The sequence below is a fragment of the Hemibagrus wyckioides genome, linkage group LG18, assembly GCF_019097595.1.
Source record: "Hemibagrus wyckioides isolate EC202008001 linkage group LG18, SWU_Hwy_1.0, whole genome shotgun sequence".
In the NCBI taxonomy this organism is placed as follows: Eukaryota; Metazoa; Chordata; class Actinopteri; order Siluriformes; family Bagridae; genus Hemibagrus; species Hemibagrus wyckioides.
This window is the reverse complement of record NC_080727.1, coordinates 23,315,665-23,332,696: the sequence shown is the minus strand read 5'-3', so window position 1 is coordinate 23,332,696 and position 17,032 is coordinate 23,315,665. Positions and strand designations below refer to the sequence as shown.

The 17,032-nt window shown below is 39.8% G+C and overlaps 2 protein-coding genes across 2 annotated transcripts; both read left to right on the top strand.

The window, feature by feature from the left end:
• The first annotated feature begins 5,799 nt into the window (after positions 1 to 5,799).
• On the top strand, positions 5,800 to 7,743 carry si:dkey-183i3.9 (uncharacterized protein C11orf87 homolog). Its single transcript, XM_058415858.1, has one exon. It carries the CDS (start codon positions 6,510 to 6,512, stop codon positions 6,894 to 6,896), a length of 387 nt encoding a protein of 128 aa, XP_058271841.1. The 5' UTR covers positions 5,800 to 6,509; the 3' UTR covers positions 6,897 to 7,743.
• Positions 7,744 to 9,720: 1,977 nt separating this feature from the next.
• si:dkey-183i3.5 (uncharacterized protein LOC566445 homolog) lies at positions 9,721 to 15,943 on the top strand. Its single transcript, XM_058415997.1, has 10 exons — positions 9,721 to 10,391; positions 10,891 to 11,102; positions 11,207 to 11,267; positions 11,552 to 11,647; positions 11,767 to 11,943; positions 12,754 to 12,879; positions 13,191 to 13,304; positions 13,399 to 13,505; positions 15,143 to 15,483; positions 15,673 to 15,943. The coding sequence occupies exons 1-10, from the start codon at positions 9,792 to 9,794 to the stop codon at positions 15,690 to 15,692; spliced, it is 1,854 nt and encodes a 617-aa protein (XP_058271980.1). The 5' UTR covers positions 9,721 to 9,791; the 3' UTR covers positions 15,693 to 15,943.
• The last annotated feature ends 1,089 nt before the right edge of the window (positions 15,944 to 17,032 follow it).

The following is a 17,032-nucleotide window of genomic DNA, read 5'->3' as shown; positions in this document are numbered from 1 at the left end:
GAGTCATAGGAATTGTGCCATGGAGGACTTTATTGCGATTTGTCCTCGTTGTGCCTTTTTGGTTACTGCGGCTCTTTAAAATACAGCAGCACGCTTTGCTTTGTCGTTCACTCTGGGGTGCTAATTTCTGCTCGTTATCCAGCCAGGCCAAAATCTGAAATGGGACAGATGGTCTTGTGCAATCGCAAGTCAAACACAGTTGCCAAATAGTTTTTATCTCGACTCGGAAGTGATTTGTTGCACAGTAGATACGGTGAAGTAAGATGCATGCCATCCTGCGAGTCAGAGCTGCTGACATGGTGCTGATGAATTGTGTTTGTGTGCAGGCTAGCTGGAGTCACTCTTTTGTCGGCGTCTTTCAGTTTTTTTTGCAGCTGCACATTCGTCGGGTCCTGCCTGGAGAGCCATTTCCTCCTATTTCTCTGCTTTAATAAACCATTTCAGCTCAGAAAGACATGGAAAGGTTCAATTCTGCGCCTGAGCCATTTCTGAATAACAATAGACCAGAAGCACAATGGGAAGACCATCATTAGAAGTAATGCGAAGATCGCAAGCGCTCTCTCGTAGATTGAAAATGCGACGCTTGCTGCATGTAAATGCCTTCCTCGCAGGCAGTGGAGTATTTTTATTATTATTATTATTATTATTATTATTATTATTGTTATTATTATTGTTATTATTAGAAGAAGAAGAGTCCGGCCACATTAAAAGAGTGGGTGTGGGAAGACCTGATTTCCCTGCATGCTTTTTATTGCCTAGTGCAAAGCTGTTCTACACAGGATTGGATTTGTGCCTTGGCATAGGATACACCATTTATTGACGTGGGTAATTAAAGTATATGGATCCATGCCCGTGCCTCCTGGGAGAGGAGATGTGCTTGCTCGTCACAGTCCAATGGGCCAACACGGATTTATCGTATTTGGATCCTCTCCCTCTGTGACTCACTCGCAAGGTGTGAGAGCAGCTCCTAAAACTGTGGGGCATTGTGAGTTAATGAGTTGGCCTGGGGGACATATTTTTTTGGTTGTTTTGTTTTATTCACTCTTCACTTCTGTCCGTCGTGTTTTTTGTTTTTCTTTTCAGAGAAATGCACTGAATTTAGTTTAATAACCGGTGTTCAAAATGCACTTTAGTTTCCCCCCTCTCATTCTGAATGTAGTCAAATAGCCAAGATAAGATATAATGACCGTCTTCGACTAGCACGGCTACCCATTAAACAGTCTGCAATTTAACGCAGGATTATATCACACACACCTCAAATCATGCAGAATTGTCAAAACATGGGCAGAACGATGCAGCATGGTGCTCAGAGTCTCATTTAGGAGGTTCTCAGGGTTAGATTCTAGGTCTTTTGTGACCCAGACCTGGATAAAGTGCTCACTGGAGATTGAGTGCATCCACACTGCTCAGTGCTATACAGACCGCTATAAATTTCTTCACTTTGTTAGTAATGTGATTGTTGTACTGTTTTCATGACAAAACTAAAGAAAGAAGAACATTTTTTAAATAAATAATGATATTAATAATCATAAATAAATAATAATAAATAATATATTTTACAATGCTCAGGAATCCAGAAAATATTAAATGTGAATGTTTATAATCTTCACTTCCTTTTTTCTTACTAAGAATGCTTCTATTGAACACATTTAGGAAGAAAATTGAATCCAAGTGACTAGAGGGTGAAATTGCTGAAGTTCAGTTTGCAGGCGAGAGCTGTCAGTCGTCAAGCTCGGACTGTTCTGGAGTGACAGGACTCGTTTGGCACAAGATAAGCTGATAAAATAAAACTTCAGTGAGATGGCCTTTATGCCCCTCCATGGCCTTAGGCTTGATCTTACTTTTTTTTTTTAATCCAGAAAATTTTTAAACTGCGCTGGTTTAATCTGCTCTGTAGTGGTGACTCTATAGAGTTATATATATATTTTATTGTGTTTATTGTGTATACTAAAAATGTATCCAAGTGAATAGTGTGTGTGTGTGTGTGTGTGTGTGTGTGTGTGTGTACACTATATTCCCAAAAGTTCCCATAAACACACTCCTAAACCTTGTGGAAAGCCTTCCCAGAAGAGTTGAAGCTGTTATAGCTGCACAGGGTGGGACAACTCCATATTACATTCATGTGCATGTAAAGGCAGACGTTCCAGTTGTGGCCTGACTCACAGTCTCCACTCTAATTCATCCCAAAGGCGTTCTATCGGGTCAGCATCCCCAAACTGTTCTCACAGAGCATGAAATTGTCCAAAATGTCTTGGTATGAAGCTGAAGCATTAAGAGTTCCTTTCACTGGAACTAAGGGGCCGAGCCCAACCCCTGAAAAACAACACCTGAACTCAATGATTTGGAGGGGTGTCCCAAAACCTTTGGCAATAAAATGTATATCTAGTATCTGTATAAAGTTCCTTAAAAAAAACTTCCACATATGAGCATACTTTTTTCGTGTTTATGTGAGTAATCTGTGATGATGTGTAAATCATGAGACAAACCTCACATGCACATACTGCACGAATAAATGTCTAAGATCTACACGCCTTAAGGGGAGGGGGGGGATCCAGGTAAACTATTTTTAATAAGCTAAGAACCTTCGAAAGGTTCATAATAGCAAGGATTGTCCTTTGAGACCTTGGGATTATAAAGTTGTATCTGAAATGATAGAATTATTCAAATGAATCTTCATAACTGCAAAGTCTCACAGGGAATTTATTCTATATATGGGGCTCCAACCTAAGTAAAAGCAAATTATGCTTTTGGTGGAACCACAGGCAGTTATTTTTCTTTACTGGGTGGAATTACAGTGTGTATTTTCAGAACAGGTGCTGAAGTGTGTGTGTGTGTAGGGCCACAAGCAGCAAACAAAAAGGGGTGTCCTTTTATAGGGTGCGACATTGCACAATTTCTCAATGTGCTACTGCAGCCCCTGGCAAAATGTACCAATTTGTTTTAACAACAATGAAGTTATGTGGTTGTTATTTTCCAAAGTCGTTCCTCACAATCTTATTTCTGATTTTTGCTCAACACTAACCTTATTCCTGGACTTCTGTCGTCTTCAACAGTAAATCAGGCCACTGAATTCGGACACCATGGTCCTACAGAGCTAACTCTCACCCTGGATGTTTCAGTGCTTTCCCTTCACATTGACTGACACTAATAGTGTGATAATGATGTGGGAGTAAATGGAGATTACACACCGTAAGATTGTTTTTCTCAATACACATTGCTTCTACTGAACATCATTGTAAATGAAGAGGAACCTGTGCCAAATGCAAAATCTTAGCTACATGACAAACAGGACAGGAACGTCTCCCTGAAGGATGATTACTTCCACATAAATGTCAAAATGCAGGAATGAATTGAATATTTATGTTCTCCCAAAGAATATTTGAGAGATGTCAATAAATGTGCATGTGGCACTATTCAGAATTCAGAAATTTTATTCATGAAAAAAAAGAGGACGAAATGGAGGAATCTGGTCAGTGGTAAGTAGTGAAGATAATAAATGATTTAAGGATGATTGTAAGAAGTGTAACATTTGCTCACATCAATTTTTTTGGCCAAGAATTAGCAGCTAGAGGAAGTGGAACATAATTTTAATACTTTTAGTTTTGTTTTTTGTTTTCTTGCTAGAAATCTGCCAGGAGACGTTGGGATATCTTTCAAGCAGAAGTTACTCTTTATTGAGAACTCACTGTGCATCGCTGTAGTCATCCAAGTCTGACTATAGTTTCAGCACTGTAGAATTTATACTTTTACATAGAGGTGGAGACCATCTAAACAAAGCATGCAACTGCAGTACAGTAATCAGCCCGGTAACGGAATTTCCCCAACCCTGATCTCATCAGCATAACAGTGTCATTCAAATGCATAGGTGCTAATCCAATCAGCCTGACAGTATCACCCAGACCTCCACATTATCACAGAGACAAAGGCACAGCCTGGCCTTGAGATTAGCATTCACATTTAACTTGGGACCCTGCCCGGTGGCCTCAGAGGAACTTGACTGTCCTGCACAGAGTCCTGACCTCAACCCCATAGAACACCTTTGGGATGAATTAGAGTGGAGACTGCAAGCCAGACCTTCTCGTCCAACATCAGTGCCTGACCTCACAAATTCTAGAGGAATGCTCACAAATTCCCATAAACACACTCCTAAACCTTGTGGAAAGCCTTCCCAGAAGAGTTGAAGCTGTTATAGCTGCAAAGGGCGGGACAACTCCATATTACATTCATGTGCATGTAAAGGCAGACGTCCCAGTTTTGACCTGGCTCGCGGTCTCCGGCTCTAATTAATCCCAAAGGTGTTCTATCGGATTAGCATCCCCAAACTATTCCCACAAAGTTGGGAGCATGAAATTGTCCAAAATGGCTTGGTATGAAGCTGAAGCATTAAGAGTTCCTTTCACTGGAGCTAAGGGGCCGAGTCCAAACCTTGAAAAACAACACCTGAATTCAATGATTTAGAGGGGTGTCCCAAGACTTTTGGCAATATAGTGTATAAATATATACCCATAATAATGTTTTATTGGTGGCCTGCAGTGTCTAAAACCAGTCACAGTAAATGACTGTTTCTGTTTCAACAGATATAACAGTGACTTGATGTTTTGGTTACTGTCAGCCATTTTGGATTTCTTGCCAAAAATGCCAGCATCTTTCTATACAAAACTTCAGCATATCAATAATTACACACGGGTCTGTTTGCCTGTTACCATAGAAACAACAAGCTAATATTTAACCTTATAAACAGCCCATAATTGTATATACCATGCATGAAAGGGCTTTGAGAGGCTGGAATTGCTTGAGTGTTGAGTTCTTTGTCTCAGGCTGTCAGTCTTCAGGCTCTGATGCCCTGGACTGACAGGACACATCTGGCACAAGACCAGCTGCTGAAATTGAGCACAATTAGATGTGTTCTGAGGATGGGAGTGTCACTACATGGTAGTTGGCACTTTATGCCCTGTCACGGTGCCCAGTGGCAGCCCTGTTCCAGCCGATTGATTAGTTGGATGGGTGTATTAGAGAAGGAAAGACAACAGAATATATAAGAAAGGGAGACTCCCTGGACAGGGTTTGTAAGTGCTTTTTTTTTACCTTCAGAACTGGACATTTACAGAGCAATCTCTTTAAAGGTATGGTGTGCAGTCACAGTGTGTTTGGTACAATTTTACCTCAGGGAAGTGTTCATGAGAACTGACAAACTGAAGCTTTTTCTTAGGTTCATTAATCAATTCTCAAAGTCCATTCTGGAGAGGTCTAGGTGATCTAACACCTGAGCTGGTGAATAGATGAAAGGTCTTTGATGTAAGTTTGATTTAGGATTCTGACTGACATATGTTCTAGCGTCATGATTACTGATTAGAAACGTACATCACGGGTCCTTTAAGATGAGTTAAGAGTATTTAGCTTCTATTTTATACCATTTAAAAAAGAGGAACATTCAAGAGGAACATCTAAATAGAGTTCTTCATAAATGGTCCATTAAAAGGACAACTGAAGAACCCTTAAGTATTTTAAAGCAAACTGCTTTCTAAGAGACAAGCTTTAGGAGCTGCTCTTCAGGAAAGTCTCTCTGTGATGTCTTCAGCTTACTGTATTTGAATACAAACTAAACAAAATACAGGTTTCCCAGACAAACGGAAGTCATTCATTAAGCATTCACTCAGGCGCTGAATTGATTATTTATAACTGCCTCACCGCAGTGAGTGCTCCGTTTGACCCGTGATGACACACAGACGTCGGGGTGATGGCGATGACGTCACTGCCCGAGTTCTGAGGGGTGTGTATGTGCGTGTATACTGTGGGTCGGTGGGTGGGTGTAGGTATTGTCTGGTATGTAGGCATGTTTTTATATCTTTGTGGGAACTAAATGCCTCGTAAGGACAAGAATATCAAATAGTTTGACCTCGTGGCGACATTTGAATGGTCAGCAAAGCCAATTGATTTCCTTTCGAGATTAAGTTTATGGTTAGATTGTAGCTGTAGCATAGTATAAATTAGCTGCATTGATGTAATGATTATTTCAATAGAAGGGATAGGAAGACAGACGTGTGTGCTGTGTTGGGCTGTGTGTGTGCTGGGCTGTGGTGTGTGTGTGTGTGTGTGTGAGAGAGAGAGAGAGAGAGAGAGAGAGAGAGGGAGAGAGAGAGGGAGAGAGGGAACGGGGGACTCGGACAGCACTGCTCCCGCACAGGTTCGGACTGCTGGAACACTGGGAAGCCGGACTCTGTCCATACGTTTTTACTTGGAAACGTTTTATATGATACGGTCAGATTATAGTTAGTTTCTTCGGTGTGGTATTTATTAATTAACACTGAACAAAGGCGTCTATCAGTACCAGGACATTCACTCTTATCCCGTTTCAGAGCTGTCCGGCGAGCTCGGATTGTCGGTGGAACCGGCGCCACGGCCATTACCGGTTTTTTTTGGCGGCGGCGTGCACAAGGAAACCGACGCGTAACTGTCACCCAGCCCGGCATCTTTTTCAGTGTGGGATAGATCCCTGCAGCCCAGTGGAGATGAGTTTCAGGACCACGGAGAGTTGGCGCTGCGTTAATGGCACTTGCGCGGAGAAAGTTGAGCCCTTCCCGCCGCCGCTCTCTTCCACCTTCGCACTCATCCTCCTTGGCGTCGCGATCGTCGGCATCGTGGCGCTTTCTCTAACCACGCACCACTGCCATAAAGGCAAAATGAAGAGGCGGAAGATCCAACGAGCTCAGGAGGAATATGAGAGGGATCAGCTCAGCCCTGTCCCGGCTGCAAGGAAAGCGGATCGCTGCGTGATCGCGCGTCCTGCCGCCGGATGCACCGAACCTCCGCCTGGCCGTCAGGACACCGCCGAGTTATCCACGCAGACCGGAGCCGTGGAGGCCGGAGTCCTCGAGGCTGTAGCTGTATCACGATAACATGGAGATCCGAACTATACGGGACTTGTATATGTCCTGGATGCATTGTGAAACACCCATGCCGCTTAGTATTTCTATAACATACGTGGGACATACGTGCATTTTTTTCCCGTTTTCTTCTCCTCTATAGAAAAAGGAGCAAAAAAAACAAAACAAAACAAACAACACTCATTTAGGCTATGTGAATATGTTTTCCCTGCTTTTAATATATTCAATAGCCATCTATATATACTGCACTGTGTGTGGACATTAAAGATGTACAGAAGAACATCAGGCCAGCTGTGGATGAAGCTCCTCAACCTTGAGCTTGCAGTTTTACCTATCGCTGCTCTCCAAGGTGCTGATCCTATGATACTCCACGCTGATTTGCCTCCTGCTCTAGAGCGTTTCTGATGAACAAATAAAGTTTTTTATGTAATACGTATTAAAAAAAAAATTTTAAATATACTGAAGGGCTTTAAGGTCTGTACTGTATGAAAAAGCATTACTGTTTTTGCCTGAACTTGCATAACGAGAGAGAAATGTGAGAAAGCTCCTGACGACTGATGGTTAAAAGAATGTGAATTGTTCTTATTCATGTGTTTACTTATCAATTTGCCATATGTCATTTTAGACGTCAGCTTAGTCAGATAGCAATTATACCAAACATATATAATAAGAAATCATTTGTACATGAAGCGTTTACTAAAGTATAACCTACCTTTGCAGAACACTTAACTGGTTGAGAGAAGGAAAAAAAAGGATAATCAAGTCTAGTGTTGAAGGAAATAATATAAACTTTTACTGTTGTTTTTCTATTTTGTTTTTTTGAATATTTTATAGTGTATTAATGGAAGCTAGCTATTGTAGTTGCAAATTATTCATGCTAAATAAAAGGTATTAAACTATGCACCTGGTAAATTATTCATTATGAATTTCTGGCATGGAAATCCCACAGTATTTCTTCTTCTCCTTCTTCTTCAATAAAAATAAAAAATACATACACATGCATATGCGCAAATCTAAGATTACATCTGGGGGAACATATTAGGTTCTATATAGAACCCTACAAATGAGGGTACAAATGAGGGTTTTTGGTTTTTTGTACAGTCCACTGATAATCTGTTCCCAGTTTGATCTCAGCTTTAAATTCACAGTTTTTAGATGGTTCCATTTCAGAACGAAAGTCATTTATAATGGGCATCAGTTTATGTTTTTAATTTGATAGAGTGAGCAAAACTAATGTGGCAAGCCCATCAATATCCTTAATAATCAGTCTCAAAATATGTCACAAATGCATGCAGTGTACAATAACTGTCTTCGCTGTCTAAATACACAGATCAGGCATAACATTATGACCACCTGCCTAATATTTTTTCGGTCCCCCTTTTGCTGCCAAAACAGCCCTGACCCGTCCTGCACTGTGTATTCTGACCCCTTTCTATCAGAACCAGCATTAACTTCTTCAGCAGTTTGAGCAACAGTAGCTCGTCTGTTGGATCGGATCACACGGGCCAGCCTTCTCTCCCCACGTGCATCAATGAGCCTCGGCCGCCCATGACCCTGTCACCGGTTCACCACTGTTCCTTCCTTGGGGCATTTTTGATAGATACTGACCACTGCAGACCGGGAACACCCCACAAGAGCTGCAGTTTTGGAGATGTTCTGATCCAGTGGTCTAGCCACCACAATTTGGTCCTTTTGGTCAAACTCTCTCAAATCCTTACGCTTGTCCATTTTTCCTGCTTCTAACATCAACTTTGAGGACAAAATGTTGACTTGCTGCCTAATATATCCCACCCACTAACAGGTGCCATGATGAGGAGATCATCAGTCTTATTCACTTCACCTCTCACTACTCAGGATATTATGTCATAATGTCTGTGTTCATTTTCTTTGTAGCAGACTGTGAATGTTAATGTGGTAGGAGATTATGAATGAAATCACTCACCTGTAGGAATCCAAAATAAACTTGGAATTGAATAGTTTCATAATTTGCATAGATAGGTATGACTCTTGATATTTGAGGATGGTGTCTGCTACTTTATAATGTGAGAGACCGGCACAGGCAACACTCAACCCGCTTCAGCTTCCAAGAAAAGCTTGTTAATGATTCCACAAATCAGAACCCTTGAGAATTTGCCAATATTACTATTCATTTTTTTATTATGAGTCAAGAAGCTAGCAAAAAATCCCCTGCTGTGCAAAATATCAAGGTTTTTTTGGAGGATTTTACAGGGTGAAAATGTTATTATACTGAGTACTATGTCTGTGCATGACCTGGAATTAACCAAAAACCTTCACAGTTACATAACAGGTTAAAGCAGGGTAAATAAGGCTTCATGATTCAGTATTGCCAGCAGATCTTTCTGTTACAGCATGTCACATACCATTCAACTGTGCAGTAAATTTGATTCTCTTTCCTTTGGGCCAAAAGCCTATTTGAGAATAAAGTTCACTTGCCTCACACTGTCAAACCAATGTTGATTTGTGAGAGCATGTAACTTTCATGGCAAACAGCTTTCTTAATGTTCCACTTAGTATCAAAAACCAGAGGTGGGATTTCATGAGTCTGTCAGTCAAGCTGTTTGGGGATTTAGGCAGTATAATAGTGTACTTTTCAGCATCAATCAAAAGTTTCAACAGAAACAGCTCAACTGTATTCAGGCCTTGGGTTATTGAGTCGCTCTTAACATGTCTGAGGCAGATCAGTGCCTCTAGGGGAGACGCTGGCCTGCCAGTCAGCTAAGCTTGAACATGTGACTTACATTGGCACAGAGCTACAGCAAATCAGCAGCAACCGACGTGAGCAGGCTGTGTAAAGGCTGGTTTATTTAAAGGCCAGAGAGGGTGTGGGACAACCTGACTGAGCACCAGGACTCCTCTGCAAAACCTGGACCCCAGCTCTGAGACAATATGACTGACAGAAATGTTAAAATAAGTGGGGGGGCAGTTAGATATGGAGCCACTTATGGAGGCAACCGTCTGTTCTCAGGAGGCAAAGGAGGCGCAGGTTCTAACATAGTTCTGTCCCGTTCACTTGGCCTGGCAAGGGGCACTGGAGCCATCAGTGGAGGTCATGGTTTGGGGCTTGGATATGGAAGTCTAGGTCTGGGGTTTGGTGCTGGTGCAGGTGCTGGTGCAGGTGCTGGTGGAGCAGGCTTCGGCCTGGGTGGAGCAGGTTTTGGCCTGGGTGGAGCAGGTTTCGGCCTGGGTGGAGGCACACTTGCCCTAGGTGGTGGTTTGGGATTGGGAGCTGTAGGTGCCAGAATCAGCAGCTTCAGGGCCGGTGTGGCTCCTCTAAGAGCTCGTCTGGGTGGCCGTGTCTTCAAAATTGGAAGTTACGGTTTTAATCCTTCTTTTTTGAGTGCCAGCACCACAGTGGATGCAGGTGTCAGTCCAGTGCCCACCATTGACCCCACACTCCCATCCATGGACACCGTGCAGGTTACACGCTTGAAGGAGAAAGAAGAGCTGCAAACCCTCAACGACAAATTTGCATCCTTCATTGATAAGGTAAGGTCACTCTCAGAAAAGTACAGACTGTGGTTCTATGAGTGAGTTACTTCTTTATAGGATGGTACCATCGATCTTACATCTTTTGTACCTCTGAGGAACGTAATTTGTCCCAAATGAACTATTGTTGTATCTCTGAGATTCCAGGTACGTTGTTGTGCTTTAGGGACATAAATATTGTTTTCTGACAGTCTTTTATTTCTTACTGTAAATGTATAGCAAAATGATTTGTTAGTTTTTAGAGCAATTCTCTTCTTGTGAATGAATTGATCATTACTCTGTGTCCATAAGAAAGTCTTATTGTAAAGAAACATAATATCTCAGCACCAGTCAAGAGACATGTTCATGAAATTCATTAAAAAAAGTCTGTTCCATGCTCATACATCTGCCCCTGGGAGAAGCATCATGCTCATTACAGCTGTAACGAAATTAATGATGTTTACTGCCAAACGTCTACAGAAACCTAACTCTGATGTTCTGTGTGACCGATGTGATTCAGGCTCGGTCACTGGAGCAGCACAATGCTATACTCAAAGCCAAGATTGCCATGTTCACCAATCCTGAGCAGGGCGGTCCTGCCAACACCACCATCCTGCTCACATCAGCTATAGGAAACTACAAATTACAGATTGATGCCCTTACTGCCAATAAAGAGGCCATCATTGCTGAAATAGAACACTATAAAGGCATCATCGCTGACGTTCAAGCCAGGTAGGAAATGTGTGCTAGAAAATGAATGAGAACTATGTATGTGAGTTTGTATTCTGCTTGTTGTGGGAGATGTCCAGTAAAACATTTCTTTCCTGGCCTGTAAGATATGAAGAGGAAGTGGCTCAGACCAAATCTCTGGAGCCGGAGTGGAGCACTCTAAAAGAGGTAGGACATTTTCTCGAAATTTAGATTTTAGATGAAATTTAGAGTAAATATGTTCTACTGATGCGGTGCCATGCACAAGTATTTACAACCCCTTGGGATTATATGTCATGAATCGGCAATAACACTGAAGCAACCAAGAGGCCATCAAGAGGGTCAGCATGATACTACCAGCACCATGCTTTAATGGATGCTTTTAGATTTATGATATTTCACTTTCAGGTTGTAATAATGCAAAATGTTCGAGAGAGCTGAATATTTATTTGTATATTAATCATTTTTAATAGGAAGTGGACAACCTTTACCTTACCATTTTTGAGCTGCAAGCTGGCATTACTGGTCTGGAAGATCAGATTGCTTTGTCCAAGCAAGTGTATGATACTGTGAGTACACACACACTTCCACAGCTATTGAAAACTAACATTTTCTATAATGCATTATACATTGTTTTTGTGTTTACTGAAAACCATCTCACAGTGTGTGTGGCGTTTGTACCTTTCAGAAAGTTAAAGAGGTCAGGAATATTGTGACCGGCAGCGTGAAGTCAGCTGTCTCCATCTCTGTGGATAACACAGCACAGGCGCAAGACCTGACCTCTGCCCTTGCTGAGGTTAAAGCTCACTATGAAGCTCTGGCACATCGCAGCAAACAGGATGCACTTCTCTCCGTGCAGGACAGTGTAAGAATCCTCACTCCAAATCCTCCATTATCAAACAACAACACTCAGAGTCTCTGCTTAAATTAAACCCTACAGTCATTGTAGACACTGATTAGGTCATAAAAATGTTATGCCTCTGTCTCCCCCTAGTGGACATTTACAATAAAAACTTACTGATAATATAATTATTATTAATATAATATAATATAATATAATATAATATAATATAATATAATATAATATAATATAATATAATATAATATAATATAATATAATAATTAAAGACAAAAAGGTAATTCAAAGAAAAAAATATTGTTGAAATGGTAATAAAAACATTCTTAAGTAATATAAAATATATATCTATAATATATCTAAATATTAGCTTTATTGACAAAGAACATGTACAAAGCTAATAAAATGCAAATATATAATATAATATAATATAATATAATATAATATAATATAATATAATATAATATAATATAATATAATATAATATAATATAATATAATATAATAATAAAGTATAATATAATTATAGAATGTAATTTAATTTAATTTAATCATTTACTGTTGCAATTCTTTACTTTAAATAAGAGTTTTGCCATTTTGCATTTATCATTCAAGAGTTGTGGAACTTGATTAGGATTTAATGTCATGAATCTCCACAAAATGGCCAATATAATCGAAGAAATCAAAAGGTCAGGGGTAACTCACAGCATGATTAAAATTAAAAGCTTCAACACGTCTACATTCATGATACAGCAGGTGCAGGTTGTAATATATTTTGATAAAGATTCTTCTAATATCCCTGATGTTTTTGTGCTTTTAGCTCTCCATGATGACTGTTTCGTCTCAGCCCAGTATTCAGTCCCTCACTACAGCTAAAGAGGAGCTGCGAGTCTACAAACTACAGATTGACTCCGTGCAGAGGGAAATTGACCGACTCAAATCACTGGTGTGTGTTCACTTAGATTTTTTGTTGGAAATCTAGAGATATTCATCATCATTTATAACAAAATTTTTTATCTTATGTACCGTATGTGTAGCTTATGCACAATTCTGGCAAAAGTTTCATTTCATTTCCTTGTTCCGACAAAAAAAATGATGTGTATATATAGGTTGTTTTAACTGTGTGTGTGTGTGTGTTTGTTTTGGCCATAGCATTATTCTTGACTCTATATTTAAGACTGTGTATAAGTGTTTTTAGTGTGTGTGTGTGTGTAGTGTAGATTTGTTATCTGGATGATGTTTTTTTTCCTCTTCTAGAACGCCCAGCTGGAATCTCAGGTGGACGATGCTGAATCCCACTCCAACTCACACACAGAGACCTACCAGGAGCAAGTGGACGTGCTCAAGTCCCAGCTGGATGACCTCAGAAAGGTTCCCACTCTCACTCATCTACGTCTAAATGCAGCTCTATAGGTTAGATTGTGTGTTCCTGGTTTATATAAACAACTTTCATTCTGTTTCATAGCAAATTACACATTACGGACAAGAATACCAGGAACTTCTGGCCAGCAAAATGTCTCTGGATGTCGAAATCACAGCTTATAAAAAACTCCTGGACAGTGAGGAGAACAGGTACAGAGATATTCTACAGAGTTTTCATGCCAGGCTGCAAAAATATAAAATTAAAAAAGTACTTATTCTGTTCTCAGTTAAAGACACAAGACACTAATGTTGTTGTACATCCTATGTTTCCTATATCAAAACGACTTACACCGATCAGGCCTAACATTATGACCACCTGCCTAATATTGTGTTGGTCCCCCTTTTGCTGCCCAAACAGCTCTGACCCATCCTGCACTGTGTATTCTGACACCTTTTCGCCCCCCACGTGCATCAATAAGCCTCGACCGTCCATGACCCTGTCGCCGCTTCACCACTGTTCCTTCCTTGGACCACTTTTGATAGATACTGACCACTGCAGGCCGGGAACACCCCACAAGAACTGCAGTTTTGGAGATGCTCTGATCCAGTGGTCTAGCCATCACAATTTGGTTCAAATCCTTACGCTTGTCCATTTTTCCTGCTTCTAACATCAACTTTGAGGACAAAATGTTGACTTGCTGCCTAATATATCCCACCCACTAACAGGTGCCATGATGAGGAGATCATCAGTCTTATTCACGTCACCTGGCACTGGTCATTATGTTATGCCTGATCGGTGTAAAGATTGTTGTAAAATAGCCTCTGTGTATCATGTTTCATATTTTTCAGTTTTTGTAATGCTTTAAAATGACCTTTAAAATCTCAATCTAGAAACCTAGAAAATCGTTAAATAGGTCGTAGTACTCTCAGCCTACAGGGAAATGGGTTATATTGTAAAATATAAACTATAAATATAGGCTACCAGTCAAACATTTGTGAAGACCTAGAGATATTTCATGTTATTACAGATTCTATAATGCAGGTGAATTCTCAAATCTGGTTGGTTAGAAAGCATGTTATGTAAGTTATTGTTTTTATAGCACCAGATAATTATATAGTAGATAATCCACATAATCTAACACTAGTTATCACTAAGCCAGTAAGTTTTGCCAGTAAATTTTTAAAAAATCTTGATTTGTCAAAGAGAGAGTAATGAGGGAACGAGGATTGGTAACGGTTATACTGTTATAACAGGAACTGATTTGTTTTGAGAGCTTTAAATGTAGCTAGAAATATATAAAAGGTACACAATTTTTCACAATAAATAAAAAAAAATCGTTGATAAAGGAAGACTTAAATACATGAGGATTTGCTATTAGAGTAAAATAATTCATTTGTTTTTATTGTTTATTCTTTATTTAGTCAGGATTATTGCCCCAGATTGAGCAGGATGATACAGATTCAGATTTAATTTAATTTAATTGAAACTGCTCACTTTCAGATCCTCATGAAAGTGAAATATGTTTTACTAAAGCTGCGATAACATCACAGTGAAACCTGTTGAATAAAAGTATAACAAAAAATGTGCTACAGGTATCTGATTAGTCTGATAAAGATTTTGCTGCAATAAAATATTTCAGTTCTAACATTTTTTAAAATTCATAAAATATTTAATAGTAAACATTTCTTGTACTTCTATCTGTTCTGTGATTAAATGACGATATTTACACTGGAGGTGTAACTTTAACAGAAGCCATTTCTCATTCAGCTCTGTGTTTTTAAATGTCAGTTTGTGGGCATACAGAGAATGTCATTGTGTGTGTGTGTGTGTGTGTTTTGTGACCTAGGCTGAAGTCTGGGGGCGGTGTCACGGTGCACATGTCTAAGACAGCAGTAGGAAGAGCAGCAGGAGGTGCAGGAGGAGGTGCTGGAGCTGCTATGGCTCTTGCTGCAGGAGGAGGTGGAGGAGGAGGCGGCACTAGTCTTTCCCTCGGAGGTGGATATGGCTATGGTCTGGGTCTGGGTGTAGGTGGCTTGGGAGGTGGCCTTGGAGGTGGTTTTGGAGGTGGTCTTGGAAGTAGTTTTGGAGGTGGCCTTGGAGGTGGTTTTGGAGTGGGATTAGGAGGAGGAGGAGGAGGAGGAGCCGGTGGGAGTAGCTATGTATCCTCCAGCTTGAGCAGCAGTGCTCGTAAGTATTTATCTCTTTTTGTAATGTCACTGATTCTTGTCTGTCAGAATGATTTTAGCAGAATGTGAAAATATAAAAGGTTGAGCTGATTTAATGTTCATTAGAAAAACATTTGGCAAATTGGTAAAGAAATCGTGTTTAAAGAGAGACATTAACGACACGTTCTTCCTTCCTTCCTTCCTTCCTCAGTCTCAACCAGTGTTTACTGAAGAAACTGAATCATCCAGCCTCTTGAAAACACTGAGTGGCAAAAACAACAGCATTGGTCCAAATATTGCCTCCTGAATTACTCTTTATTTTTCTTCCTTAAAGCTATACTGTCTCCCATCTCCACAAACACTTCAAGATCCTACAGCTCGATGATATTGGCTTGTTTTATTTTTACGTATTCAATAAAACACTTCCTACTTTTAAAATTCATACTGCGGTAAGAGACCCAAATAAAACAGTGTTCAATTAACGACGTGGTGTGTTTTATATTTCTTTATATTTCTAAATGTGAGATGAGTTTAAAAGGTAGACTGCCGGATGGACTGTTTGTTTTCCTTTTTTGATTTTTCAGGTGCTTTTAGCAAAATAATAAGATACAGAATCCAAACTCTTGCTTGAAAAAAAGCTTTAAATGTTCTTCAGTTTCATATAGAAATTATTGATGAAGTCTGATTTTTAATAATGAGGTTTTTTTTTAAAGAGTTTTAGGCTGAGTAGTTGGAAGTTAAGGGGATGGTCGAGGCCCAAAAATAAACTTACCACACAATCTAATCTAATCTAATCTAATCTAATCTAATCTAATCTAATCTAATCTAATCTAATCTAATCTAATCTAATCTAATCTAATCTAATCTAATCTAATCTAATCTAATCTAATCTAATTCACATGTGTGTAGGCTTTCAGTCTTCACTTACCTGAGGTCTAACTGATGCCTTGATGCAGTACTACTAACATAAGCACAAATTCCGTCCCATCAGCGGAAAACACACTGACCCCTTTTAGCGTCACACACTAATGTATGTGTGACAGAACCATACATGCACATGTTTTTTCCACCTCCTGAAAACAAGTCAAAATTTCTCTCAAAAGTTAAAGCAGAGCCGGTTGTTAAGGATTAAGGATGTTGTCAGATGCAGCATTGTCACATGGAACAGTTGTCACAACTGTCACAAGTATTGCTCAAGAAATTAGTCTAAGAGTCTAAGAGTTCTTGTGTCATAATTCGTGACCTTTTACCACGTTCTCTTCACTCTTCTCTTCACTCTTCTCTTCACTCTTCACGTTCGGTTCACACCTAGGCTTTATTTTTGCACTGCTGATTATTATAGTCGAGCGTGATGCGGTATGGGTTTTTGAAGATACTAGGTGCAGTGATCAGATAACGAGATGACCTGTTATAAAAAGTTATAGGTCATATTACATTGTTTGAATCATTAAAAAAAAAAAAGAGAGATAGAGGTCACTTGATAAATCTCTCCAGTTATTAGAAAAATGATTTAAATTAAATTAAATTAAATTACATTTACACAACAAATAATAAAATAACAGTATAATAGC

Coding starts and splice junctions, on each gene's coding strand:
- si:dkey-183i3.5 (XM_058415997.1), top strand. CDS start 9,792: ATGACTGACAGAAATGTTAAAATAAGTGGGGGGGCAGTTAGATATGGA. Junction 11,648..11,766: donor CCAAGCAAGTGTATGATACT/GTGAGTACACAC, acceptor TGTACCTTTCAG/AAAGTTAAAGAGGTCAGGAA. Junction 13,506..15,142: donor CTGGACAGTGAGGAGAACAG/GTACAGAGATAT, acceptor TTTGTGACCTAG/GCTGAAGTCTGGGGGCGGTG.
- si:dkey-183i3.9 (XM_058415858.1), top strand. CDS start 6,510: ATGAGTTTCAGGACCACGGAGAGTTGGCGCTGCGTTAATGGCACTTGC.